This window comes from Rhinatrema bivittatum, chromosome 5, assembly GCF_901001135.1.
Source record: "Rhinatrema bivittatum chromosome 5, aRhiBiv1.1, whole genome shotgun sequence".
In the NCBI taxonomy this organism is placed as follows: Eukaryota; Metazoa; Chordata; class Amphibia; order Gymnophiona; family Rhinatrematidae; genus Rhinatrema; species Rhinatrema bivittatum.
In genome coordinates, this window is record NC_042619.1 from 225,247,224 (window position 1) to 225,275,059 (window position 27,836).

The 27,836-nt window shown below is 43.8% G+C and overlaps 2 protein-coding genes across 16 annotated transcripts in view; both read right to left on the reverse strand.

The window, feature by feature from the left end:
- BCLAF3 (BCLAF1 and THRAP3 family member 3) overlaps window positions 1-7,765 on the reverse strand; it is a 132,379-nt gene extending 124,614 nt beyond the window's left edge. For 4 of the 9 annotated variants that reach the window (XM_029603378.1, XM_029603377.1, XM_029603371.1 and 1 more), the window contains exons 1-3: window positions 7,650-7,718; window positions 7,047-7,087; window positions 1,400-1,531 (exon numbers count right to left, since the gene is read on the reverse strand). In XM_029603378.1, coding sequence (XP_029459238.1) covers window positions 1,400-1,531; window positions 7,047-7,060 — 146 coding nt within the window. In that variant the 5' untranslated portion in view covers window positions 7,061-7,087; window positions 7,650-7,718. Of the gene's footprint in view, window positions 1-906; window positions 1,130-1,399; window positions 1,534-7,046; window positions 7,088-7,649 lie in introns of those variants that run through there. The other 5 variants (XM_029603379.1, XM_029603372.1, XM_029603375.1 and 2 more) reach the window with 4 other exon arrangements.
- Window positions 7,766-22,782: 15,017 nt separating this feature from the next.
- Window positions 22,783-27,836, reverse strand: part of MAP7D2 (MAP7 domain containing 2) — a 114,474-nt gene continuing 109,420 nt past the window's right edge. For 6 of the 7 annotated variants that reach the window (XM_029603386.1, XM_029603384.1, XM_029603383.1 and 3 more), the window contains 2 exons: window positions 27,144-27,423; window positions 22,783-24,570 (listed from right to left, as the gene is read on the reverse strand). In XM_029603386.1, the coding sequence (XP_029459246.1) occupies window positions 27,171-27,423 (253 nt within the window). In that variant the 3' untranslated portion in view covers window positions 22,783-24,570; window positions 27,144-27,170. The remainder of the gene's footprint in view (window positions 24,571-27,143; window positions 27,424-27,836) is intronic. The other variant, XM_029603381.1, reaches the window with a different exon arrangement.

Sequence of the window (27,836 nt, forward strand, 5' to 3'; positions counted from 1 at the left end):
AGGCCTACCGGCGCGCGCAGAGCCCCGGGACTTGTGTAAGTCCCGGGGTTCTCCGAGGGGGGCGTGTCGGGGGCGGCCCTGGTCGTTGCGGCGTTTTCGGGGCGTGTCGGCAGCATTTTGGGGGCGGGTACGGGGGCGTGGCTACGGCCCGGGGGCGTGGCCGCGCCCTCCATACCCGCCCCCAGGTTGCGGCCCGGCGCGCAAGAGGCCCGCTGGCGCGCGGGGATTTACGCCTCCCTCTGGGAGGCGTAAATCCCCCGACAAAGGTAAGGTGGGGGCTTAGACAGGGCCGGGTGGGTGGGTTAGGTAGGGGAAGAGAGGGGAAGGTGAGGGGAGGGAATGGGGGTAGGCTGCGCAGCTCGGCGCGCGCCGGCTATACAAAATCGATAGCCTTGCGCGCGCCGATCCAGGTTTTTAGCAGATACGCGCAGCTCCGCGCGTATCTACTAAAATCCAGCGTACTTTTGTTTGCGCCTGGAGCGCAAACAAAAGTAGGCCTATTCGCGGAGTATGAAAATCCGCCCCTTAATACATTAATAGCTATTTTGGATAGACATATGTATTACATCAATGTTAAAAGCCTAAATAATTACAAAACCCTCTCATGCAAATATCTCACCCCATATATACATCAACCCAACTAGGAACCTAGTTTCGAACAAAATTAGTTGTCTTCTTCAGGGGAACCCAACCTATTCAAATATCACCCAACATCAAGTCACATACAATCAGTAATTTACAAGATGTAGGGCTGGATTTACTAATACCGCCAGGCTCTTTGAATCCCGCGGTAACGGGGGGCGAAGCGAGAGGCGGTCCTGCGATCGCTGTCGGTGTCAAGCCGAATAACTATACCATAAAAGATGTAGTTATTCGGTGCGAACTGGCAGCGATAAAGGTTCGTACCTTTCGCTATCGAAGTCTTCGCGGCATCAGCCCCGGTACCGCCCCGACTCCTCCTCTTCCGGGGCTGATGCCGCCCCAATTCCGCCCTGAACTTGGTATCTCACGCGATATGACTTTTCGTGTGAAAACATCCCTTATCGTGTGCAATCCGCATAGAAAATGACCCCCAGAAATAGAAAAATAGATAGAAATAGAAAATAGATATGCATAAATCTTCATATATCTAGAAACAAAAAATAAAAGAATACAAATTGAAATTGGTCTACCATACATTTGTAAAACACTCAACCCTTATTTTATAATAAAATTAAGATGAATCAATCACCCCTCAACCCGTAATGTCACTGCTAAGAATTCTTCCCAATATTCCACTACCTAACACACACCCTCCCTACAACATTCTACACAAATACGAACACTCATTAAAATCAACCCACAGGCGGGAGTGGAGAGAGTGGGACTGAGTGCTGGAGGTGGCTCTCCCTTTTCCTACCTTGCGCTGCTAAAAGATTTCTTCGTTCTTGATTTTGCCTGGTGAAGGAGAGATTCGGGCTGGGGGCGGAACCCGGAAGTGACATCACCGGGAGGCACCCCGAGGCCCGATAAAGAGCTGCCGAAGCTGCCCCTGGAGGAGAAAATAATATGGGAAGGAAACGTAAGTCTAAAAATTATACCTTTTCTCCTACATCTCCGGTGTCAAAAAGAGTAGGACCAATGGACTCGCACATTATAAGGGTGGGTGAGTCCACTGCAGGGGGAATAATAGAAGTGGTTACAAATACAGGAACCACTTCTACCCCCAAGTCCTTGCAACATCCAACAGAATATCCTATTGAGCCTGCTGTTATTCAGGATTTAAATGATTCCAGGACTGAGAACATGGTTAGGAATACCACAGTACCCTGTCCAAGGGCTTTGGAATTTGATGTAGCAGTGGAAGAAAAAGTAGTGGAACCAGAGAGTGTTTCACTGTTAGATTTGTGGAGATTGATCTCGAACTTGGATAAAAAGTTTACAGGGGCGATGTCTAGAGTACATGTTTTCTCGGAAGAATCAAGGAAAAAATTGGAGGATCTAGACATCAGAACTGAAAAAACTGAATTATCCTTGGCGAGTTTAAATCCAATAGTTAAGAATATTCAAGCGACTAATGTGACTTTCATAAAAGACAACCTAGCACTACATACTAGATTGGAAACAATGGAAAATGACATGAGATCTCACAATTTGCGAATATTGAACTTTCCAAAATCTAGATTGATGTCGGAGGTTGAATTATTCAGGAAGTATATATTGGAAATCCTTTCCTATGATTCTCAGAACATACCTATTATTTCTAAATTGTATTATTTGCCTTTAAGGAAAATTAATCAGGTAGCTGAAGGAGGTGTTGATGCACTAGAGAGTCCGAGTGTATCAACCTTCCTTGAGGATTCTTTAGATAATATTGAAACTCGTGCCACCTTGCTTGTCACCTTCTCATTAAAAAAAGATAAAGATGTGTTTTTCAATAAATATTTTCAGAATAAAAACTTTAATTTCTGTGGGCAGAAGATTCAGATCTTCCCCGACGTTTCCCATGTAACACAAGCAAGGAGGAAACAGTTTCTATTATTAAAGCAGGCTGTATTAGATATAGGGGCAACCTTTTTCCTGAAATTCCCATGTAAATGTCAAATTACGTATCAATCTAATAAGTTTGGTTTTTTTTATCCTTTACAATTGCAACGTTTTATTGGGGATAAAAGTTAAGGTGAGTTTGTGGGATTAGAAAGCTGGATGTAGAATAAATGATTGACAGGGATGCACTCAGTCCCTTACATTTCCCCCTCCCCTAAATGTGGGCTAGATCAGATATAATTTTTTGAAGATATGTATTAAAAGATAATTACTTTTGTATTCTGTAATCATGATTATATCATTGGATGTAAATGTTATAATTTGAAAAAATTGCAAATAAAAAAAAAAAAAAATCAACCCACAGAAACCATCTTATAATCATTATCATAAATACTTACCCCACAGATTTTGAAAGTGCTGAACTCAGCAAAATTGTTCTTGCATGCAAAACTCTTAAGTCAAAAAGTTCTAGATAAAACAAAAAAATATTACTATTAAACCTTCCTAAAACGACCACTAACAAAAAAATTTCCACTACACTTACCAACACCCTTCAGCTTTCTTCTGTTATTCAGCTTCAAAGCAACCGCTTTCTCTCAATATTCCCATCTTCTATTATGACCAGCTATCAAATTAGTCATATGGTTTTCTTAAAATAAAAATAGCCTAATGAATCAATGTAATCCCACAATCTCCTTCATTATACAGCACAGTATAAAGTTACCCACATAGCTTTAAATCAAAAATCTTATATTTAGCGGTACATTAATCTGAAAACAATCATTAACAAAAACACATGCGTTCTATAAATTTACCGCCGCGGGCATCACCTAGGCTTAAATGTAATGTGTTAAAGCCTGCTGTGTCTGCGCCGTATAAATATAATCGTTAAAAAACCCATCTTCTCCTACATGTCAATTAACAACTGGAACGACCCATTCTCAATCATAGCTGTCAAATTCAAAACTGTGCTTATACATATAACATTTGACTCAAAATCTTGTACCAAGCAGCACATTAATCTGAAATCAGTCAGTTACAAAATCAGACATGCGTTCTGTAAATCCACCACCGCGGGCAGCCCCTAGGCTTAAACATACATTATTAAAACCCGCCGCACCTAACCATACGAATGTCAGAAGACCTGCCTTCTACTACATGTCAGATAACAACCAAAACACCCCCTTGTCAGTCACACTTGTCAAAATAAATTCAACCTCCCTTCAACCCAACATAAAAGGATTCTCACTGCATCAAATATCAATCGAGTACTACAAACCATCCTTTAAAATGCCAACCAACTAAAGAAACACACTCCACTCTATATCAACATTTAATCCTGCAGGTTCAATTGTGTTCCACTCGAAAATAAATGTTTGTTCTTTACGAGTCAAACATTCAGAGACATCCCCTCCTCTTTCAAAAGATACATGTGCAATGATGCAAAATCATAATTCTTCAATACGATGATTCATTAGTTTCCAGTGTTTGACCCTAGGGACCCCTTCCTTTTGTGTACGAATGCAACTAAGATGTTCTACTATGTGAGTTTTGATTCCTCTTTTTGTTTGTCTAATATATAATTGGCCACACGGACATTTAATAACCAACTACCTGTTTCGAATGGCATCTAGCCGGTAATATATATGTCCGTCACAAAGAAGTCACATATAGCTGAGATGTAACTTTTACAAAAGGACACGCAGAACATGTTCCACATTGAAACTGATCCCTCTCCTCCACAAGACTCATTACTAAGCAGCAAATCTGAGAAAACCAGATGGTTCTGAAGCGAAAGATTTTTTTCCCCCAACGCAAACACTGGTAATTCTTGACGGATCTTCTTGCAATATAGTCCAGTGCTTTCCGATAACTGCTTTAATCTTACTAGAAATATTAGAAAAATGAACAGCACAAACAAAACAGGAAAGCTGAGATTTTCTAGATAGAATTAAATTATCTTGATGGTTAGGTGCAGCGAGGTTTAATATAGTATGTTTAAGCCTAGGGGCTGCCCGCGGTGGTGGATTTACAGAATGCATGTGTGGCAATTTTGTAACTGACTGATTTCAGATTAATGTGCTACTTGGTACAAGATTTTGATTCAAAAGTTACATGTATAAGCACAATTTTGAATTTGACAGCTATGATTGACAATGGGTCATTCCAGTTGTTAATTGACACATAGGAGAAAAAATGGGTTTTTTAACAATATATTTATATGGCGCAGACACAGCAGGCTTTAACACATTGCGTTTAAGCCTAGGTGCTGCCCGTGGCGGTAAATTTATAGAACGCATGTGTGGCGTTTTTGTTAATGATTGTTTTCAGATTAATGTACTGCTAAATATAAGATTTTTTTATTTAAAGATATATGGCGAGTAACTTTATACTGTACTGTATAATGAAGGAGTCTGCGGGATTACATTGATTCATTAGGCTATTTTTATTTTAAGAAAACCATGTGACTAATTTGATAGCTGGTCATAATAGAAGATGGGAGTATTGAGAGAAAGCGGTTGCTTTGATGAAGCTGAATAACAGAAGAAAGCTGAAGGATGTTGGTAAGTGTAGTGGAAAGATTTGTTAGTGGCCATTTTAGGAAGGTTTAATAATAAGATTTGTTTTATCTAGAACTTTGACAGAGTTTTGTGTGCAAGAACAATTTTGCTGAGTACAATACTTTCAAATTCTGTGGGGTAAGTATTTATAATAATGATTATAAGATGGTTTCAGTGGGTTGATTTTAATGAGGGTTCGTATTTGTGTAGAATGTTGTAGGGAGGGTGTGTGTTAGGTAGTGGAATATTGGGAAGAATTTTTAGCAGTGACATTACGGGTTGAGGGGTGATTGATTCATCTTATTTTTATTATAAAATAAGTGCTGAGTCCTGTCCAACATATTCATTAATGATCTAGAAAAGAGAATGACAAGTGAAATGATCAGATTTGCAGATGTTACAAAAATATTCAAACTACCTAACTAGATGTACAAATGCTGGGAACAATCACCTAGGAAAAGGATCTTGGAGTCACTTTGGAGAGTACATTGAAATCTTCAGCTCTATGCGCTGTGTCAAAAAAGCAAACAGAATGCTAGAAATTATGAGGAAAGAGATGGAGACCAAAACAGAGAACACAATAATGCCTCTGTACAGATATATGATGCAATTACACCTCAAGTAATGTCACCCATCTAAAAAAAAAAAAAAAAAAAGATATAGCGGACTTAGAAAAGGTACACAGAAGGGCAACAAAAATGGTTAAATGGATGGAACAGCTCCCTTGGGAAGAAAGGCTAAACAGGTTAGGACTCTTCAGCTTTGAAAGGTTATAATTGAGGTTTATAAAACCATAAGTAGAGAGGAACAGTTAAATAGGGGAATGGTTGTTTACCCTTTCAAATAACATGAAGACTAAGGGACACTCCTTGAAATTAACAGATAGATTTAAAACAAATTGACAAAAAATTTTCACTCAATATAAAATCAAGTTATGGAATTTTTTGACAGAAAATATGATCAAGGCAACTAGCTTAGCAGGGTTTAAAAAGGATTTGGACACGTTCCCGGAAGAAAAGGCCATAAGCTATTAACCAAGTGACTCCAGAAAACTTGCTACTTGTTACTGAAGTGAGCAACAAGAAACTGAACTTACTTTTTTGGATTGGCTACTGTTGGAGACAGGATGCTGGGCTTGATGGACCTTTGTTCTTCCCCAGTATGACTAGAAGTGTCATGCTGCATCAGACCAGGGGTCCACTGATCCCAGTATCCTGTCTCTGATAGTGGCCAATCCCAAAAAAATAGGTTCAATTTCTTGCTGTTCGATCCCAGCAAGAAGTAGTGGACTTGCTGATTAATAACGGTTTATGGACTTTTATTTTTTTGTTTGATTTATATTCCATCTTTCAGACACTTCAAAGTGGATTACATATAGGTACTTTTGTTCCAGAAACTTGTCCAACCCCAGATAAACTAGCTGCTTTGACATTTACTTTTTCTGACATTGTACATTGATTTTCTAATCCCCACAGAAATGTATGCTTTTTAGAAAAACAATTAGTCTAGGTGTTTCCTCTGTTCAGTTATTACAGGTTTAATCTTTCCAGTAAGCACCTCAGGCAGAAAAAACAGACTGACAAAGACAGCTGCAGCCATCAACTGCAACTCGCAGCATGCCTTCAAAACACACACAGGTATGTCAGGAACGCCACCCGTCTTCCGGAAGTCTGCATAAAAAGTATTTTGTTTTCCCCATCTATTTCATTTGTTTCATGTATAGTGTGCTTCCTTTAAAAAGAAAATACGTGTACTTTTGCGAATAGGGCACAATTAAGCTGTTTAGTACCTGCAAAAAATGAAATATGATTAACTGTGTGTGTTGTTTCGGATAAGAAAGGCTACAAGTTAATACAAATATCGCTGATATTTTCATGTTTTAAACCAACGGCATATCCCTAGAGCGCCACCCTCACCGCATCCAGACCAAAAACACTAACGCAGAAGAAAATTTCTCACTTCATCCATCCCATCAGGACTCGAGCAACTCGCACTGTTTCCTGAAAAATTAAATGATCGTTTTTTTATTTCCTTGCTCCTTTCTTGTTGGTGCTGAGTTATGTAACTTCGGCGACATGTATACCACGTTACTAGCTAACTGAACTATACTTAAAATCGTGTGCTTTTCTTCAGGATTAACTTTTGTCCGCGAGGACCCTATTATCCACTTAATTTGAAATTATAATCAAAAGATGCTTTAAAATAACTTCTAGCAGTGCAGCAGATGAGGCGGCCTGTGCCAAGGAAACCCTGGCTGGGAGTGGCCACTATCCGGACTCGGCAAACGACAGGATCTCAGCGGGGTTACCGTAGTGTCGCAGGCTAAGTCCCAGCCTCCCGATCCTGAGCACACAGGTGCGGCTCCAGCCCTGGGAGAGCTCTGAAGCTCTGGGCTAACAAGGAAACCCCGGCCCCTGCCTCCCCATACTTGAAGGGGGGGGCCGGGGACCGGGGGTCTTCCTCCCCCTCTCTCCGGTGAGCACACAATAAACACCACAGGCCGGGAGGAAGCTCGTCGTAACGCTCTAAGCCCTTTACAGGAGAGGCAAGCAGCCTACCCACCTCCGCGAAATGACGGGGTCTAACCACGGGACTCGAACGGCCAAGAAACCGCCTCCGTCCGTGCCTGAGGGAAACCGCCAGTCACTCGGCCTGACCCGGAAGCGGAAACACCCTCTGCCGGATGGGAGGGGGAAGGTCAGGGCAAAGGTGATCCGGAGAGCACACGCTGCCCGTGCGCGCCACCTGGCGGCCAACGGGCGGCCGCGACGGGGCGGGCTCTGTGACGTTGGCCGCACGTGCTTCGCACTGGGGCTGTAGGGGCAGCGGGTGGCCTCCTGCTGCCTCGTGCTCGCTGATGTCGGGCTGAGTGGGAGCGCGCGCTCTGCTCGGGTGTAGGGGCTTCGAAACGCTTTCAAAGGATGCCATGGACGCTGGGAAGTAACAATCTCGGACTAAGTCCAAGACGAGGATTGTATGGCAGATTGTTACCGAGCCGTGTCGGCCAGCTGACCCTAAAATAAGGAAGGGAGCGCGGAGGCGCTTCACGTTCCAAGCTGCTGGAATAAAACGAGGATAGAGCCGGCAGTAAAATTTAGCTGACTTTCAGGCCGATACAGTAAAAATCGCGGGCGAGCGCACAGGCCACTCACCTGTGCGTGCAATTCAGTAAATTTATTTAAATTAGGGCTCGCGGTAAAAAGAGGCCCTAGGGACAATTTTTTTGACAGGAGCAGCGGCTGTCAGCCGGTTTGACAGCCGACGCTCAATTTTGCCGGCGTCTGTTCTCAAACCTGCTGACAGCCAAGGGTTCGGAAACCCAACGCCGGCAAAATTGAGCATCCGGTTTTCAAGCCGCAGGCCGATTTCAAATTTTTTTTTAACTTTCGGGACCTCTGACTTAATATCCCCATGATATTAAGTCGGAGGGTGTACAGAAAAGCAGTGCTTTTCTGTGCACTTTCCCGGTGCCAAGAGAAATTAACGCCCACCTTTCTGAATCGTGCGGGCATAACTAATAGGGCCATCAACATGCATTTGCATGTTGCGGGCGCTATTAGTTTCAGGAGGGGCTGGACGCGCGTTTTCGGCGCGCTATTACCCCTTACTGAATATAGGGTAAAGCTAGCATGTCGAAAATGCGATTCCAAATGCGGGTTAACAGTGTGCTCCGCCGGAGTGCACTGTACTGTATCGGCCCGACAGTAAATAAAGCACGTTCACCTGAGCGCAGTTTAATCTGCGATTGGACGCGGAGCCACTACCCTATACAACGAGGGGTAAATTTAAAATGGGCATACTGGCCTCCATATGCGTGCGGTTCCCAGTGTTTGCACGTCACCAGGTGCATATTATGCAATCTGATACTTTACACGTGCGTACCCGATTTTATATCAGTGCATGCGGGTGCAGACTCGTGCGCACAAGGAGGAGGGGGGGGATTTTATTTAGAAGCACACCACTACACAAACAGGCCTTCCCCAGTTCCAGTCTGCTCCAATAAAGGAGTGGACTGGGAGGAAACTTCCTTAACCCCCCTACCTACCCTGTCTCCCTTTTCCTCTCTCCGACCCCTAAACTCCACCTAACTACCCTCATTTTTTTTATTTTGGAACTTGCCTGCTCTCCTGAGTAGAATAAGTTCTGCGCACTGGGTGGCTGCCGGCGCGCGCTTCACCGAGACAGCGCCCTCCCAGGCCCACCCCTTTTAGAAACCCAGCTCTTCGGCCGTGCCACTTGGAATATGCGCATGCCCCGGCTACTTGGAATATGCGCACACCCGGCCAAGTGCATATCTCCTGGTTTTTGCGCACGCCGGCGCTTAAAAATTTTGCCATAATAGCGCTCATCACATGCAAATGCATGTTGATGAGGCTATTAGTCATTCGCCCCAGATACAGAAAAAAAATGTTCGCCTGATATGCACATTTTATGCTCAGCCTGAAAAAGTGTACAGAAAAGCAGAAAATACTGCTTTTCTGTACATCCTCTGACTTAATATCATGCCGAAATTAAGTCGGAGTAGCCAAAAGGTTAAAAAATAAATTAAAAAAAAAAAAGTGCTCCGGCGGTTCAAGTTAGGGAAACGGATGCTCAGTTTTACGAGCACTTATTTTCCTAACTCATGGCTGTGCACAGATTTGAAAAACGGATTCTCAAGCATCCATTTTCCTAACTTGTTGACTGCCTCCTGTCCTGGGCTTCCGCTGCGAAGGAGGCGCGAGGGCCGCGCTATTGTCCCTAGTGCCTCCTTTTTAGCGCAATCCCCTCATTTAAATACGGTATCGCTCGACCAGGAGACATGGCTGGGCATGAGTTAGGGAAGCGGGTTTGTGGTCTCCGTGGCAGGTTGTAGGTGCTGCTTTTTTGTCAGCATGATTTATATGTGATTTTTCTGATGCTTTAGTGCATTTTGCAGGTCAGAGCAAGAATTAAGGTGGCAGAAACCAGAGAACCAAAAAATGTGCATTATTGATGAAGAGGGAACGGACTGAGCGGAGTAGGCCATCCTAGTTAAGCCTTTCACGGAAGGGCACACAGGCAGCATAAATTTTGCCTGAGGGCAACATTGCTGAGTTAACATTAAAGGATGTGATTCGAAGGTACAGACTGAGCTCCAAAGCAATTCTTTTTCTTTACAAAGAAATCAGAAATATTGATTTTCTGATTGATCACAGACATGGCATATCAAGCTTGGTCAAGCTCAGTTTTATGAATTTTGTTGCCGCAGGTACAGTGGACGTCAGGGCTGGATTTTGGGCAACTGGCACCCTGGGTGAAAAGCATGTCTTTACTCTCCCAGGTATTCCCCTCCCCCTTGAAGCTTCTCTTTAGCCACAGCGAGAGGGATCTGGCACAGCCACGGGGGGGGGCCTCTTTGGCTGCAGTAGGACAGTATCAGTCACAGTCACGCTGCCGTGGGATGGGTAATGCTGGCAGCACCCCCCAGCTCATGGCACCCCAGGCAACCACCTAGCCACCCACCCCAAAATCCAGCCCTGGTGGCTGTAGTAAGTGGAATGAACCAGTTGTTAAGTACATTTGAAATAGAAGTAAAATCAGAGTATATAGACCAGCATACATTTTAGTGCTGTTCGTTCTGACTTGGGCATAATCCCGCTTCTGAGGCCTTTTTGCCAAGTTCATAAATAATTGGTGCACTATCCTGTTAGATTTTAGCTGGATAAAAAAAAAATGAAGCATTCCGTGGGGTAGCCTTAAGTTATGTGGCTATTTTAGTTTGATACAGCTGAAGATAGGCTGAGTTAGCTAAATAACTTTAGGCCTGCTTCAGAACAGGTATAAAGTTATTTGGCCTCATGGGGCCGGATAACTTTAAACTTAACCGGATATATTTAAAAAATCTATATATAGCCATTTAAGTGCCTCTCGGGCCTAGCAGCCCAAATCAAAGACCCTATATTCAAGCTGCAAAACAAGAGCCCTGCTGGGCCCTTGATGGTGCAGGACCAGGACCCAGATTGGTCGCCTGTGTCTCAACAACAACCCCCCCCCCCCAGGACTGCCCTGCCTCTCCCCCTTCTCAGCAGCATCCTTCTTTCTCTTTCTCCCTCCTCCCCTCCCCTACAGGGACAGCATTCTCTTCCTTCCCCCACCCAAGATTAAGAACATAAGAAATTGCCATGCTGGATCAGACCAAGGGTCCATCAAGCCCAGCATCCTGTTTCCAACAGAGGCCAAACCAGGCCAAAAGAACCTGGCAATTACCCAAATAGTAAGAAGATCCCATGCTACTGATGCAATTAATAGCAGTGGCTATTCCCTAAGTAAACTTGATTAATAGCAGTTTATGGACTTCTCCTCCAAGAACCTAATCAAACCTTTTTTGAACCCAGCTACACTAACTGCACTAAGCACATCCTCTGGCAACAAATTCCAGAGCTTTATTGTGCGTTGAGTGAAAAAGAATTTTCTCCGGTTAGTCTTAAATGTGCTACTTGCTAACTTCATGGAATGCCCCCTAGTCCTTCTATTATTCGAAAGTGTAAATAACCGAGTCACATCTACTCGTTCAAGACCTCTCATGATCTTAAAGACCTCTATCATATTCCCCCTCGGCCATCTCTTCTCCAAGCTGAACAGCCCTAACCTCTTCAGCCTTTCCTCATAGGGGAGCTGTTCCATCCCCTTTATCATTTTGGTTGCCCTTCTTTGTATCTTCTCCATCGCAACTATATCTTTTTTGAGATGCAGCGACCAGAATTATACACCGTATTCAAGATGCAGTCTCACCATGGAGCGATACAGGGGCATTATGAAATTTCCCGTTTTATTAACCATTCCCTTCCTAATCATTCCTAACATTCTGTTTGCTTTTTTGACTGCTACATCACTCTGAGCCGACGATTTTAAAGTATTATCCACTATGATGCCTAGATCTTTTTCCTGGGTGGTAGCTCCTTATATGGAACCTAACATTGTTCCCTATATGCAACACCTTGCACTTGTCCACATTAAATTTCATCTGCCATTTGGATGCCCAATCTTCCAGTCTTGCAAGATCCTCCTGTAATGTATCACAATCCACTTGTGATTTATTGTCTGCAAATTTGATAACCTCACTTGTCATATTCCTTTCCAGATCATTTATATATATATATTGAAAAGCACTGGTCCAAGTACAGATCCCTGAGGCACTCCAATGTTTACCCCTTTCCACTGAGAAAATTGATCATTTAATCCTACTCTCTTTTTGGCTAAAATAACCTCTTTCACCTCACCTTTTAACCGTGACGGTAATCGTTTTGCCTTCCTTCCACCTTTCTTAATGTGTGGAATACATATGGACTGCGCCTCTAGGATTGTATTTTTAACCAATGTCCATGCCTGTTGAACACATCTAACCTTTGCAACTGCACCTTTCAGTTTTTTTTTAACCATTTTCCTCATTTTATCAAAGTTTCCATTTTGAAAGTTTAGTGTTAGAGCTGTAGATTTACTTATTGTCCCCCTTCCAGTTCTTAGTTTAAATTTGATCATGTTATGATCACTGTTGCCAAGTGGCCCCACCACTGTTACTTCTTTCACCAAATCCTTCCTCTCTTGTTGGTTCCTGAACCAATTGCTCCATGAAGCAGTCATTTATTACACCCAGGAACTTTGTGTCTCTAGCAAGTCCTGATGTTACATTTACCAAGTCAATATTGGAGTAATTGAAATCTCCCATTATTATTGCATTGTCAAATTGGTTTGCTTCCCTGATTTCTCTTAGCATTTCATCATCTGTCTGACCATTTTGTCCAGGTGGACGGTAGTATACTCCTATCACTATACTCTTACCCAACACACATGGGATTTCTACCCATATAGATTTTACTGAGCATTTAGTCTCTTGTATGATCATTATACTGTTGGACTCTATAGCCTCCCGGACATAAAGTGCCACACCCCCACCAAGTTGATCCTCCCATTCATTGCGATATAACTTGTACCCTGATATAGCACTGTCCCATAAGTTATCCTCCTTCCACCAGGTCTCTGAGATGCCAATTATGTCAATCTCATTATTCACTGCTATACACTTTAACTCTCCCATCTTACTTCTTAGACTTCTGGCATTGGCATACAGACATTTCAAAGTGTGGTTTTTGTTTGTATTAACAACCTGCTTTTCACTTGTTAAGAATAATTTGGAAATCATTAGCTTTGGTGATTTTTTACATATAGGCACATAGACTACGTTTGTTTTTATTGGAACCTCTCTGTTGGGATGCCCTAACTCTCCTATTTGATTAGTATCCTTCAAGGATACATTTCTCCGAACCATGCGCTGTTGTGCAACTGTCGGCTTTCCCCTTTCATTTAGTTTAAAAGCTGCTCTGTTTCCTTTTTAAAGGTTAGTGCCAGCAGCCTGCTTCCACCCTTGGAAAAGTGGATCCCATCCCTTTGGGAAAGACTCCTCCTTCCCCAAAAGTTCCCCAGTTCCTTACAAAACTGAATCCCTCTTCCTTGCACCATTGTCTCATCCACGCATTGAGACTCCGGAGCTCTGCCTGCCTCTGGGGACCTGCACGTGGAACAGGGAGCATTTCAGAGAATGCTATCCTGGAGGTTCTGGATTTAAGCTTTCTAAGAGCCTAAATTTGGCTTCCAAAACCTCCCTCTCACATTTTCCTATTTCATTGGTGCCCACGTACCATGACTGCTGCCTTCTCCCCAGCAATGTCTAAAATCCTATCTAGGTGATGCGTGAGGTCCACCATCTTCGCACCAGGTAGGCATGTTACCAAGCGATCCTCACACCCACCAGCCACCCAGCTGTCTTCCTTCCTAATAATTGAATCACCAACTTGATGGTCTACCTAACCCTTCCCTCCTTGGCAGTAGCCCTGGGAGACACATCCTCGGTGCGAGAAGACAGTGCACCACCTGGAGAGCAGGTCCTTGCTACAGGATCCTTTCCTGCTGCACCAGGTTGATGCTCTCCAATCAGGAGACCTTCCTCCTCCAAGGCAGCACTAGGGCTGCCAGACTGGAGTTGGGACTTGGTTACTGTGTCCCTGAAGGTCTCATCTATAATACCTCTCTGTCTGCCTCAGCTCCTCCAGGTCTGCCACTCTAGCCTCCAGAGATCGGACTTGTTCTCTGAGAGACAGAAGCTCTTTGCACCAGGTATAGAAACATAGAAACATAGAAATGACGGCAGAAGAAGACCGAATGGCCCATCCAGTCTGCCCAGCAAGCCTCACACATTTTTTCTCTCATTCTTATCTGTTACTCTTAGCTCCTTGTTCTATTCCCCTTCCACCCCCACCATTAATGTAGAGAGCAGTGATGGAGCTGCATGCAAGTGAAATATCTAGCTTGATTAGTTAGGGGTAGTAGGGGCAGTAACCGCCGCGATAAGCAAGCTACACCCATGCTTATTTGTTTTACCTAGACTATGTTGTACAGCTCTTGTTGGTTTTTTTTTTTTTTTTCTTCTCCCCTGCTGTAGAAGCAGAGAGCCATGCTGGATATGCATTGAAAGTGAAGTATCAGGCACATTTGGTTGGGGTAGTAACCGCCGTAACAAGCCAGCTACTCCTCGCTTTGTGATTGCGAATCCTTTTTTTTCTTCACCCCTGTCGTTGAAGCTATGCAGGATATGCGTGAAGCATCAGGTTTTTTTTTTTTTTTTTCCCCCTGCCCTTGAAGCAGAGAGCTATGCTGGAAATGCGTGATGTATCAGTCTTTCTCCCATGCCGATGCAGGAGAGAACCATGCTGGATATGCATGGAAAGTGAAGTATCAGGCACATTTGGTTTGGGGTAGTAACCGCCGTAACAAGCCAGCTACTCCCCGCGTTTTGAGTGCGAACCCTTTTTCTTCTCCTTTGCCGTTGTAGCAGAGAGCTCTGCTGGATGTGTGAAGTATCAGTTATTCTTCTCCCCTGTCATTGAAGCAGAGAGCTATGCTGTATATGCATTGAAAGTGAAGTATCAGGCATATTTGGTTTGGGGTAGTAACCGCCGTAACAAGCCAGCTACTCCCCTCTTTATGAGTGCAAATCCTTTTTTCCATTACCTCTTGCTGTTGAAGCTTAGAGCGATGTAGGAGTCACAGTAAGCATGTGTATGTTTATTTAGTAAGGGTATTGTGTCAATAGCCATCATTCTGGCGAGTCACCCACTCTTCATTGGTGGCCTCTTGACTTTATGGATCCGCAGTTTTATCCCACGCCCCTTTGAAGTCTTTCACAGTTCTGGTCTTCACCACTTCCTCCGGAAGGGCATTCCAGGCATCCACCACCCTCTCCGTGAAGAAATACTTCCTGACATTGGTTCTGAATCTTCCTCCCTGGAGCCTCAAATCGTGACCCCTGGTTCTGCTGATTATTTTCCTACGGAAGAGGTTTGTCGTTGTTTTTGGATCATTAAAACCTTTCAAGTATCTGAAAGTCTGTATCATATCACCTCTGCTCCTCCTCTCCTCCAGGGTGTACATATTTAGATTCTTCAATCTCTCCTCGTACATCATCCTATGAAGATCCTCCACCTTCCTGGTCGCCCTTCTCTGTACACACATACAACCTCTCAGCGGTGGGTAAAAGATCATACATGTAACACTCATTGCATAGAACCAGACCTCAGGACCCCCACACCACAAACTTCGGCATCAGCCCTGGGAACTTTACTCCATCTCTGCCCAGGTGTTAAATTTCCAATATTAAGAAACCATGAGCGAAGCCTATGCATCTCTCTGTTGTGGGGAGTAATAGCTAATGCCTTCATTAAGATGGGATTTGCATAGAAAAACATTAATTTGTGCATACAGTTTTATTCATATATGCACATGGTTTCTATGCACTAAAGTCCTTGTTAAATTGGGGAGTAAAGTTGTATGCACAAAATTGTATGCACAGGCAGATGCACTTCATTATGTCGGCCACAGTGGAGGAGAGAGTGCCACCCTGGGGGATAATGGCAAAGCCAGGAATGAGAGGAGAGGCAGAGCCAGGGATACTCGGGTTTCCACCTGCTCCTCCTCTTTGCCCTCTACTGGAATCCTTAAGCAGTGCTGCTGGCAAGGCTCATCCCTGCCCGTGATGTTAAGGACAAACTGATAACCCTAACACATTGTCCTTCATGAAACTTTTTTTTTTTTATTCTGAAAAAAATAATTCTCTGTACTTACCAGTAGGGTTGTAGGAAGTTCCTCTTTCTCCATTCAGGTTCTCTATCAATAGCATTTGTAAGCTGGCCACCCTAGTGCCAATACTCTTTTTTTTCAAACTTTGACATTTCTGGCTCCAATTTACCCTCTCTCTCTCCTCCTCTTGTATTTTTATTTATTTAACAGCTTTTTTATACCGACATTAAAATACACATCATATCGGTTTACATCATAACAAGAGGTGGAAATTACAAAGAACAGGAATGGGGGAGGGGACAACCAACAAATAATAAGTAGACAGCTCAAAGGGAGCCTGAGAGAGAGGAACTAAAAAACAGAGTGGGAACATAGTCAGAAAACATATTTACAGAGTTACAGGGTGCATGCGCTTAGGAGCTGTAATAGGGAAATGAGAGGGAGTGCGGAAAGGTGCGTGCGGTTAGGAGCTGGGAGAGGGACAGGAGATGGAGGGCGGGAGGGTGAAACAGTGAGAAATGCAGTTAATCTGGGAATGCCTGGTGGAAAAGCCAGGGCTTTAGCATTTTCCTGAATTTGAATGGGCAAGGTTCCAGGCGGAGGTTGGAAGGTAGAGCATTCCAGAGAGTTGGGCCGGCCATTGAGAGAGCACAGTCCCTTGTTGCTGAGAGTCAGGCCTTTTTGAGGGGTGGGACTTGTAGTGTGCATTTGAGGTTTGCTCTGGTGGGGCGTGCAGATTGTGTGAGTTGGAACAGTTCGCTGAGCCAGGATGAACTATTTTTGTAGATAGATTTGTGTATGATCGTGATGACTGTTCATTCTACTTTTCTTCTCCATCCTCTCATTTTGCTTCTACTCCCTTCTGCAGAATCTGCAAAAAGTAGAGAGATAGTGGATGTCTCTCAAGGGACTCTTTCAAACAAATGATAATGGAACCACAAGGGATACTCAACCTAGTGTCACTAATGGGGATAATGTCTCTAATATCTAGGAAGGTACCCACCTGAGCACCAATGATCATCAGACAGTATAGTTGATGTCACACATAGGATACAGAGAAGTCACATGAAGACCCGAGTTTTGAATTTCACAAATTCAGACTATTTTAAAATGGGGATGTATCTGGAAGAAGAACTGGAAGACTGGGAGAAAATGAGTGAGGTGAAACAACAGTGGACTAAATAAAAAAAAAACCTATTACAAAGGTAACAAATCTTTGTTAAAAAGGTAAACAAAAATAAGTGGAAAAAAACTGATCTGGTTCTTAAAGGAGGTGGCTGAAAAAATAAGGGCAAAAAGAATAGCATACAAGGATCCCAAAAATAGGAATACAGGGAATAATATCTGATGAAGCTGAGAGAGATGAAAGAAATCAGGAAAGCAGAAAGGATTACCAAAGAGATAAGGCAAAGTGACAAAACATTTTTCATATATATCAGAGAAAGAAGGAAGGCCCAAAGTAATATAGTGAAACTGAAAGGTGACTAGGAGAAAATGTGTGGAGAGAGATGAAGAAATGGCTGAAATATTAAACAAATACTTCAGTTCAGTGTTCATTACAGAAGACCCTGGAGAAGGCTAGTTACTTATTGACAAGACCGGGGAAGGGGGTAGATGAAACTCCATTTACCGAAGAGAATGTATGGGAAGAGCTAGGAAAACAAAGTGGACAAGGCCATAGGGCCAGATGAGGTTCATCCAAGAATACTGAGGGAGAACAGAGATGTGCTAGCAAGTCCATGGAAAGACCGGTTCAATAGATCCCTGGAAACAGGAGTGGTGCCACGAGACTGGAAAAGTGTGATTATGGTCTCTATGTACAAGGGTGGTTGCAGAGAGGAGACTGGAAAGTACAGGCCAGTTAGCCTTACCTCGGTGATGGGAAAATTAATGGAGAAGCTGCTGAAGGAAAGGATAGTGAACCGTTTACAAGCGGGTGGCTTGTTGGACTCGAGGCAGGATGGATTCATCAGGGGAAAGTCCTGTCAGACCAATCTTATCAATTCACTTGATTGAGTGACTAGAGAATTGGATCGAGGAAGATCACTTGATGTGATCTGCTTTGATTTCAGCAAAGCTTTTGATATGGTCTTGTATAGGGCACTTGTGAATAAAATGAGAAGCTTGGGAGTGTGCGCCAAGCTGGTGACATGGATTACAAACTGGTTTACTGATAGGAGACAGCATGTAATGGTAAATGGAACCTACTATAAAGAGAGAATCATGTTAAGCAGAGTATCACAGGGATCAGTGCTGGGACTGGTTCTGTTCAATATTTTTGTGAGCGATATTGCAGAAGGGATAGAAGATAAAGTTTGTCTATTTGTGGATGATATTAAGATCTGTAACAGAGTGGACACAACTGAAGAAGTAGAGAGAATGAAAAGTGATTTAAGAAAGCTTGAAGAGTGGTCAAAGATTTGGCAGCTGGGGTTCAATGCCAAGAAGTGCAGAATCATGCATCTGGGGTGTGGTAATCCAAAAGAGCTGTATGTGAGGGGAGTAAAACACTGATGTGCACGGACCAAGAGAGGGACCTTGGGGTAATAATATCTGGCGATCTGAAGACAGTGAAGAAATGTGATAAGGTGATAGCTAAAGCCAGAAGAATCCTGGGCTGCAGAGAGAGAGGAATATCCAGCAGGTAAAAGGAGGTGATTATGCCTTTGTACAGGTCCTTGGTGAGGCCTTACCTGGAGTATTGTTTTCAGTTCTGGAGACAGTCTCAAAAAGGATAGAGGCGGTCCAGAGAAGGGTGACAATAATGGTTTGGGGTCTGTATCAGAAGACTTATGAGAAGAGGCTGAAGGATCTAAATATGTATACCCTGGAAGAGAGGAGGTGCAGGGGAGATATGATACAGAACTTTAGATACCTGAAAGGTTTTAATGATGCCCAAATGTTTAACCTTTTCTGGTGGAAACAGAACTAGGAGTTACAAAATTAAACTGCAGGGGGGCAACTCAGAACGAACATCAGGAAAATCTTTCTTCACAGAGAAGGTGGTAGATGCTTGGAATGCCCTGTCAGAGGAGGTGGTGAAGAAGAAAATGGTCAATTAATTCAAAGGTACATGGGATAAACACTGGATCCCTAAAGGCTAGAGGATGGAAATGAAGAAAAGGGTGCTTGGTGGTAACCGCACAGAACAGCAGTTACTACTCTTAACAGAAGGCATGGGGATTACTAACCTCAACCAATAGCCTTGATGCTTTTGACGCAACTGCAGCATCGCTCCCTGTTTCGTGATACAGTCAACACCCAACATGGGCCTTGATTTTTTTGGTCTGGGATTCTGATATGCAGAATTAAGGGAGAAAGCATAGGATGGCTTCTATGGCTGAGACCCAAAGCAAAGAATGTCAAGCAGCATTGCCTGAAGAAGGTACTTCTCCCAGTAAAAATGTTGCTAGCAGTAATTTGTTAAGGGTTTGACAGTTGCTTGGTTTTGATTGTAAGTATTACTACCCTTATCATAAAGGTTGGGGATACCTGCAGAGAGCAGCAGATACTACCATAAGAAGCTGGGCAGACTGGATGGGCCATCTGGTCCTCTTCTGGCATCGTTACTATGGTTCTCTCTTGTCTCTTTGCTCTGTCTCCGAGAGGCCTATGCACGTTGCAGGGAGTTAAACCCAGGCAAGAAGAATGCTATTGGGATGGCATTTGATGTCATGTTATCTTCCACCATTCCCACTAGAAAATACCTCTGTAAAATGTCTCACAGATTTGAAGTGGGGAAGGGCTTTGAATGTGTTTTCCCCAGTGGCAGAACTAAACCTCTGAACTAACAGAAAGGAAGGGATTGGGGCAGGTCTCTAGTAAAGGATGTATCATGCATGGAGCAGACATTTGCAGCTGCTCAATGCTCTATACCTTGACATTTCATCATAAGACCAGTCTCTCAGTTATGCAGAAACTTAAACATAGTAACAGCTCACAGAGGAGTGGAGAAATTTGCTTCCTTTTGCAATGTCACACCCACTTGGGCTTCTTTGTGCTTATTCTAGGCTCTTGAATTCTGTTATTTCTTTAACTCAACTACAAAATCATTCCATACATCCACCAGCCTTCCCCCAAAGAAGTCCTTTCTGATGTTACTGTAGGATCTGTCTTCTCTGAGTCTCATATCCATATTTCTTGTTCTCGAACTTTCTTTTCATTGTAAAAGGCTGCGCTGGGTGTACTGTCTATACCGTTGAGATATATGAATGTTTCTCTTCTGTGGTGTGCATTTTTAGATCTTATGAGGATTCCTATCTGGAAGGTCCTGCAGGTCTGCAAAAAAAGTCATGCTCTTTGACCATCAAATGACTATGTCCAAGCTCTCTTCAGTCTTAACGTGAAGACTTCCAAATCCTTAATAAATTCCCACAAACAATCCCTTCCTTTAATTCTCATGATCTTTGATGGCACATACCTGTAAAAGATAGGTAAGGACAAGCATAGCCAGGACTGGCACCGCTTTTTTTTTTTTTTTTGCCAAAGTACTATTTTATAATTTCAGACCTATGCACTACCATAAATATTTTTTAAAACAGGTTTAAATTGCAAAGTGCAAAAATATTCAATACTTCCCACCGTCCTGCCTGACGTGGTCAGACTGCTTTAGGGATATAAAGAATACTCCGTAATTGCTCACAGCTTTTACCAGTGGCATCTCTCTGCCTCTAGGCATTTCTCACTTGGGCCTACAATTATAAAATAGGATTTTGGCGAAAGGAAGAGGTGTGCATAGGATTGTCCCTTCCTACCTGTATTTTTTTTTTTTTTTTTTACGAGATGGTCCCAAAAAACAGCACGGAAGCCGATCCAAAATAGCAGAAGTGCTGTTTTTTTGGGACCATCCCTTTTACAGAACTCTCTTTTTTTTTTTTAACGAGTACATGCCATCAGCCATGAGAATTAATTAAAGGGATTGTTTGTGGAAACATTAGTAAGATATGTCCAAGATTCCATGGCCAATACTATACCAAAACTCCTAACAGTAACCCTTAACCCTAGGTATGTGATAGTAATGCTTGTTTACTGTAATCCACCTAGGACAGCCAAGGTGTATGATAGGCAGAATATTAAAAAATGTAATCAAACATATTACACTCACAAAAGCTGATGACATCAAAACCGACCCATCAAACCTGAGTAAAACCCAACACAATACTCACCCAAGACCCAGATTCATGAAGGGAATTTGTACCCACGGAAAAATGCTGGCTGAGTGGGTTCAGATATCAGCATACATTCTCTCTTGAAGTTATCAGTTGCAGTGATAGGAGGACCAAGGTGTTGCATTATGGCATGGGCTGACAGTTGGGAGCTTGTTCGCCCAGATCAGTCATTCTTCAGGAGAAGAGATCATTCCTTATCAAGAGGAATATACTATATCCATCCTCTCTGCTAACATTGTTAACCTTCCAAAAGGTTATGCTTGGGGCTTCGACAAGCTTCACACAGGTTCTAGCAGGATCATTTAAAATGACAAGTCCACATGGTGCTCTTGGCAGGAAAAATACCAAACACATTCTCTGTTGTTTTGGAGGATATGTCTTATGAATTGTAAACTTTTGTAATTTTAAATGTAGGTGACAGGATAGCTTGATATATTGTCAAAAAAATATATTTATGTTTTCATTTTGCAACCCATGAAAACTCATGTGTCTCCCCCTTTGAGAAACACGTTATCATCCTTGACAATTTTGCTTAATTAAAAATGACTAAATGGAAAAATGTTATCATATTACATAATCATTCCTGCTTGTACTACTTGATGGCCTATGAGTATACAACAGAATTGGGGTGGGGAAGGGAGAAAGGTCAACCTTTGGCTTTATTATTTTCTTAATCCATAGTGCCAGAAGTTCACCCAAGCAAAATGCTATTTTGTAATCCAGGAATCCTCTCATTTCTCTTCAGTCCTACAAGCTTCCCTTACTTCAGCACCTAGACTGAACTGGCTGTCCACCCAAGGCCCAGCGTATACGTTAACATGAACACAGGGGAGAGGGATAATGAGGCAGGGAGATGATGGCCACCTCTAGAACAAATGGCAGTCATGAATCTTGTATCACCAAAAGCTGGGACATATCCTGAGCTACAACAGGGCAACTAGGCGTGCCACATGATCCCCAGCCGATGATATCTCCAATGTTACTACTTGTGAGACTGGCACCTTTTCATCACAGTGTGTATAAGACTCATAGGCAGATGTGTTCCATGGGACTGCATATGCAATTCAAATCTAACATGTTTGCTCTTCTTTCTTTTTGTTTACAATATAAAAAGGTGTGAACATTTTACTAAGGTCACACAGCATTTTGAAAAATCTCCTTCCTCCAACTGTCTCTTCAGCCGCTCATGCCTTCATATACTTGATATGTTATCGGCGTATCTGCATGGAGGGAGGACTTGAGTTTTCTGATGATGATCAGCACAGCAGCACCCCAATTTACTTAAATAAATACTTTTTTTTGTTATTTCCAAAACAATGTACTCTTTGTTCAATAACATTTAAAAAAACAATTACCCATTTTGTTTTGCTAAAGATCAAACATTCCTCCTGCTTTTTGACACTACAGAACAGAAATGACTTACATAAATCCAGGGATCAGATTGAGAAATAAAGATATATTCCACCGTGGTGCACATGTGGTATTCATTACACATGGCATGCCAGCAACAAATCTACACATTATACAGCAAAAGCAAAATAAAAATACCACATCCATTACATACAATATAAACACAGGAATACACAGGCACCTCTTGATTAAGGATGAAACTGGACAATTTGGAAGATATGGTAACATCACAGCTTACTGCACAGGTCTGTGTCTAGCAACACACCAGCATAAATAGATTAGGGACTGTACCTATATATTTATATATATATATACATACACATACCACAGCAACCTGAAGGTTCTCCCCAGAAGCTGCATTTAAAAGCTGTTGTGGAGAGCAAAAATGTGTTTACCTTAATGCAACCGTCTCTCTTTGCTAGCTGCTAACAGCGCCTCATTTGACTTCCCCACTTATGCCCAGGAGGCGTCAAGAACGAATCAAAGCTGCGGGCCAGTCTCTAAAAAGGTAGAGAAACCCAACTACAAGCTCAACATGTTGCGGGATTTTAAAAAAGGCTTTAAAAAAAATAAAAAAACTTAGAAACTAAGATCAAAAGAACAGGCCCACACCTAGCCTGGAGAGGGCCAACAGAAAGAAGGTAGAATACAGAGTAAGAGGAATGGAGGAAATATTTTGACTGCGGGGCACCAAATCTCATTTAAAAAAGGACAAAAGAAAAGTCCTCCCAAAGAACTAAAGAATAATTACAACTTTAAGAGAGGGAGTATATTTCATTTGAGACAATGAAAGCATGCAAAATCCACTGGGTGACCATTTCAAGAACTTTTTCCTGTTCTCACTGTGGTCTTCTCAGCACGAACCCTGGCTGGACGCCTCCGCTTGCTCATGCAGGTGAAAGCACTTGGGTCCAGGTGTGCCACCTTGTGCTCTCATGTGCATCAGCCTTTTCCTAAAAAAAAAAATAATAATACTCACTATATGTGCAATACATTACTAACTGCTGCTTTTTTTATACAGAGGTGAAGGGAAGTCGCAGAAAATAGAGCTCGAAGTTCATCTGAAAACAAACAGAAGTGTTGCTTACTGTAGATCTGCCATCTCATAGGGATCACACCTTTAAAACTAACATAGCTCTCTGGTTTCAACTTAGGAACACCCTGTGGAGCACAAGACCACCCCCACCCCCACAGGCCAAATAGTGATTTCTCAGCTTATGGAAAGTTCGGAACGGGAAAAAGATTTGTGTGCAGCACATTCAAGCCAGGGGTTCAGCGCCTTCTTGACAGCCCTGGGCAGCCAGTAAGAGACCTCCTTCTGTTTTGGGACTGCCGGAGCTTGATCTTTTCCCGCTGCCCTGCTATTACACCTGGCCATGTTTCTGTGGGAAAGGAGGCACGCAACTAAAGCACAGCTCTGCCCTAACTTTCCCAGTGCATGGCTGAGCTGGCTAGATCTGGCCAGGAAAAGGCAACTTTGGAAAGCGAAGGGAAAATGACGGCAAGGTGAAAGGCAAAAGCTACACACGCCCGAGTCCATTTTGGCCAGATGAGATCCGAAGAGCGATGCAGCAGCGGCAGCAGCCACCCACAGAGCTGATGAGATAATCCTTCCTGGAGACTAGCTACAGAGCAATGGCAGCAGCATCCACCTGTACTGATTAGCTTGCGCCATAAGGGAAGACTTAAAAGTCACATTCGGTGTGGATAGTTGAAATGCTGCGTTTGCCAGGGCTGCAGAAAAGCATCTTGAGTTGACAGGATCCTGTATCACTGCCAGGAAGGGAGGTCTCCATGGAGTGATGAAGCGGGCTCTGTAAAGTAAAAAAACAAAAAAAACCAAAACATGAAACACAAGAAAGAGTCACATTCACCATAACCGAGGGAGACTCTTGCGACACCTTCCAGCCATCTCTAGGCCACACGCTGTTGGAACTAGACGGCAGGTGAAGCAGAGATATAGCACTGGATGTAGGGGGCTAACAGCTGGCTCTTGGTCCATGTGGAGAGTGTAGCCACCACATATCAGCTGTTATTACTGGACAGCACCTAGGTTCCTAGTAATAACTCTTAATCTGCATGATTTCAGGAAAGAGGGGCTCCACTTTAAAGTGTCAAGTTACGAAACTGGCATGGAAACCCGGAGGGTTTTGTTTGGCCGAAGAGGATGGGGTCTGCTGGTTTACTCAGTCTCTCTGTGAGCCTGTTGCCTTGTCAGAACAGCAGCGCCACCACTGGAGATCTGAAGTCAGCGCAGTAGATGCTTGGAGGTAAAGAGTTGCCCAGGGGGAGGCGGGAGGGCAGGGAGAACTGAGGGAAAGAATTCAGTGATTGACAGCTAGAGGTGGGGATTAAAAAAAACCAGAGGTCTTAGAAGGGGAGAGGAGGGAGCAATGATGGCATGGCAGAGAACAAAATCCATCACTGATGCTAGTATGCTATTGAAATTGGGGCACGACTAGCTCCACTGCAGTAAAGATTTCAGAATTGTATTCACTTGACTGTCCTGTGACGTGGGGCCTGTACATAAAAGTCAGTTCAGGTGGGAACCACACGAGAGGCATGGCCTGAAAGTTATTCTGTAGGCCAGGGGTAGCCAACTCCAGTCCTCAAGAACCATAGCAGTGCATGAAAATCTGTCTCATGCATATTCACTATGGATATCCCAAAAAATCAGATCTGTTTGTGGTTTTTTCAGGACCAGAGTTGACAACCCCTGCTGTAGGCTGAGGAAGGAATATGCAGAAGTTCCCAAAACTGTCCTGAGGGACTCCCAGCCTGTCTGGTTTTCAGAATATCTGCAGTGAATATGCATGAGATAGATTTGTATACCTGCTTCCATTGCATGCAGATTTCTCTCATGCATATTCATTATGGATATCCTGAAAACCTGACTGGCTGGGAGTCCTCCAGGACAGGTTTGGGAACTACTGAATTATAGGTTGCCACAGAGAGGACTGCACTTGCCGTCTTTCACAGTCAGTGATGTTCCATCCAAGGTCCAATACACCATCTGTTTGAGTTCATTAAAAGAACCCGAAAACTGATCAGGACAGGTCCCCCGGTACCAGGGTTACAAGCACAACTGTATTATTAGGTGCTCTCATTCTATGCCCTGGGAACTCTGTGCAACTGCACGTATTCAAGCCACCTCTACCACTATCTTCCAGATGAGGGATGGGGCAATTTAAATGGCCCAAAGGCAGCACTTCCATAGGTTTAATATCCAGACAGGACTGATAGCCCCCCCAGGTGGAGGGCAGTCCCAGCTACTGCACAACGCTGACACCTGCAGACGGGGCTCCAGGTGCACGTCTGCATGCGGGAAAAGGACTGGCTTGTAGTCTGGGAAAAGACTATGAGTTTGTATTATCATTTTAATAATTGTCACTGTATAAGAAATAAATGAATTCTTTACACATGTGCTCTGAATGTAAGATAAAATGATTGGAAAACCGGATCCACACAAGAAAGGAACGAAGGCAGTAAAAACCAGACACTAAACTATCTCTGGCTTCCTTGCCTAGCAAAGAGGTATTTATTGAAAGGCAATTTCTTTATACGGGTGCTGTATAAGTAAACATAAGTGAGGTTTGACAGTTAAAGTGTTCAATCTGAATTATCCCAGATGGCTAAATTCCCTGGCCATGCTACACTGATGGCGGATAAATTCTGCTGTGCCTGATCCTAGCTCTCCCATGCTGAGGTTAAGGCCGCCCATGCGGGAGACCCAGGTTGGATTCCTGAGCCCAGGGTCTGCTCTCTGGGGTGGCCAGAGCTAGGGATGTTGCAAAAGGAGTCCCCCGACTTCTGTTAATGAGGCTCGTAATGGCCAGATTCAGGGGCCAGCAACTCCTGAACTAGGACCATTATCTGTGAACTCTCTAGGCTTCACCCATAGACTCTGTAATTCTGCATAAAATTGCCGGATTTCGAGGATGCTCCGGGCACTGGTGCTGAAAAATCAGTCCGCACAGGCCCTAGAGGAGGAAGTGGCACCGCATTGGCCTGCACAGGCCCAGAGGACAAACAGATGCAGAAAAACAGGTGGGGGTTGGGTTTGGAGAGAGAGAGAGAGACACACACACACATGAGTGTAAATTTTGTACCCCTCCCTGCTAATTCCTACTAATCTCATGGTGATGGTTACTCTAAAGTTCCCCAGTACGCCAAGGACGGTTGCTGCAACGGCTGGGTTAGAAGCGAGGGAGGGGGAGGGGCTATAAATAGGAAACCTGCCGCCCTCCCTTCAGGTAGTTGTGAACGAATGCTCATGGCACCCTAGCCCAGTAAGAAGCCAGTTCCAATTCAGCTGGAAGCCGAAAGGCGAAGGGGAGGAGGAGAGGGAGTTGGGCCCAGAAGACACAGTCAATGCGAGAGAGCGTACCTCGAGGCTTTATCCATGCTGCAGCCGTCAGCAGATGGTGTTGAGGGTGGCCTCCTGCGCGGGGCTGCCGAAGCCATCAAACAAGTTCCTATTGCAGTCGTCCAGGCTGATGGTGTCGCTGGAAAGTTTAGTAGAGAAGGCAGGCTGGCCTGTGAAGTCCAGGAGCTCCTCGATGGCCCTGGCATTGCCCTTTCCGCTCTGGGCCGGGGAAACCGTGGGCGGAATCTCATTCACAGGCGAGTATTCTGGGATGGAGATGAGCTCTTCCTTTGAAACAGGGCTGGAAAAGAAAGAAAGAATTGAAGGAGGAGAAACGCGCAATCACCCGTCTTGAGCTTATAAAGGAGAGGGGCTTGTACCCCTAGGCTAAAACAGCAGGCTTAGCACCACAGCAATGCTGGGCACCGAATGGGTAGGAGTTCAGACTTTGCCCTCCTGCCAGCTCAGCGTTAGGATCTTTTGGGGGAGATGGGGGGGGGGGGCAGAAAAATCAGTAGAGCTATTTGGCCACAGGTTTTGTGTAGGTATGAGGAGGGAGGGGGAACTAGTGGGCACCAGGGGTTGTTTTTAGCAGATCGAGTGAGTGGAACAGGAATAAGCCGGCTGTCCCTGCACCTAGGTTTGGCTGGCCAGGTTAGGTGGCTAGCATTGAAAACCCTCACTAGCCACTTAACTTGCTCCTCTCAACCTAAT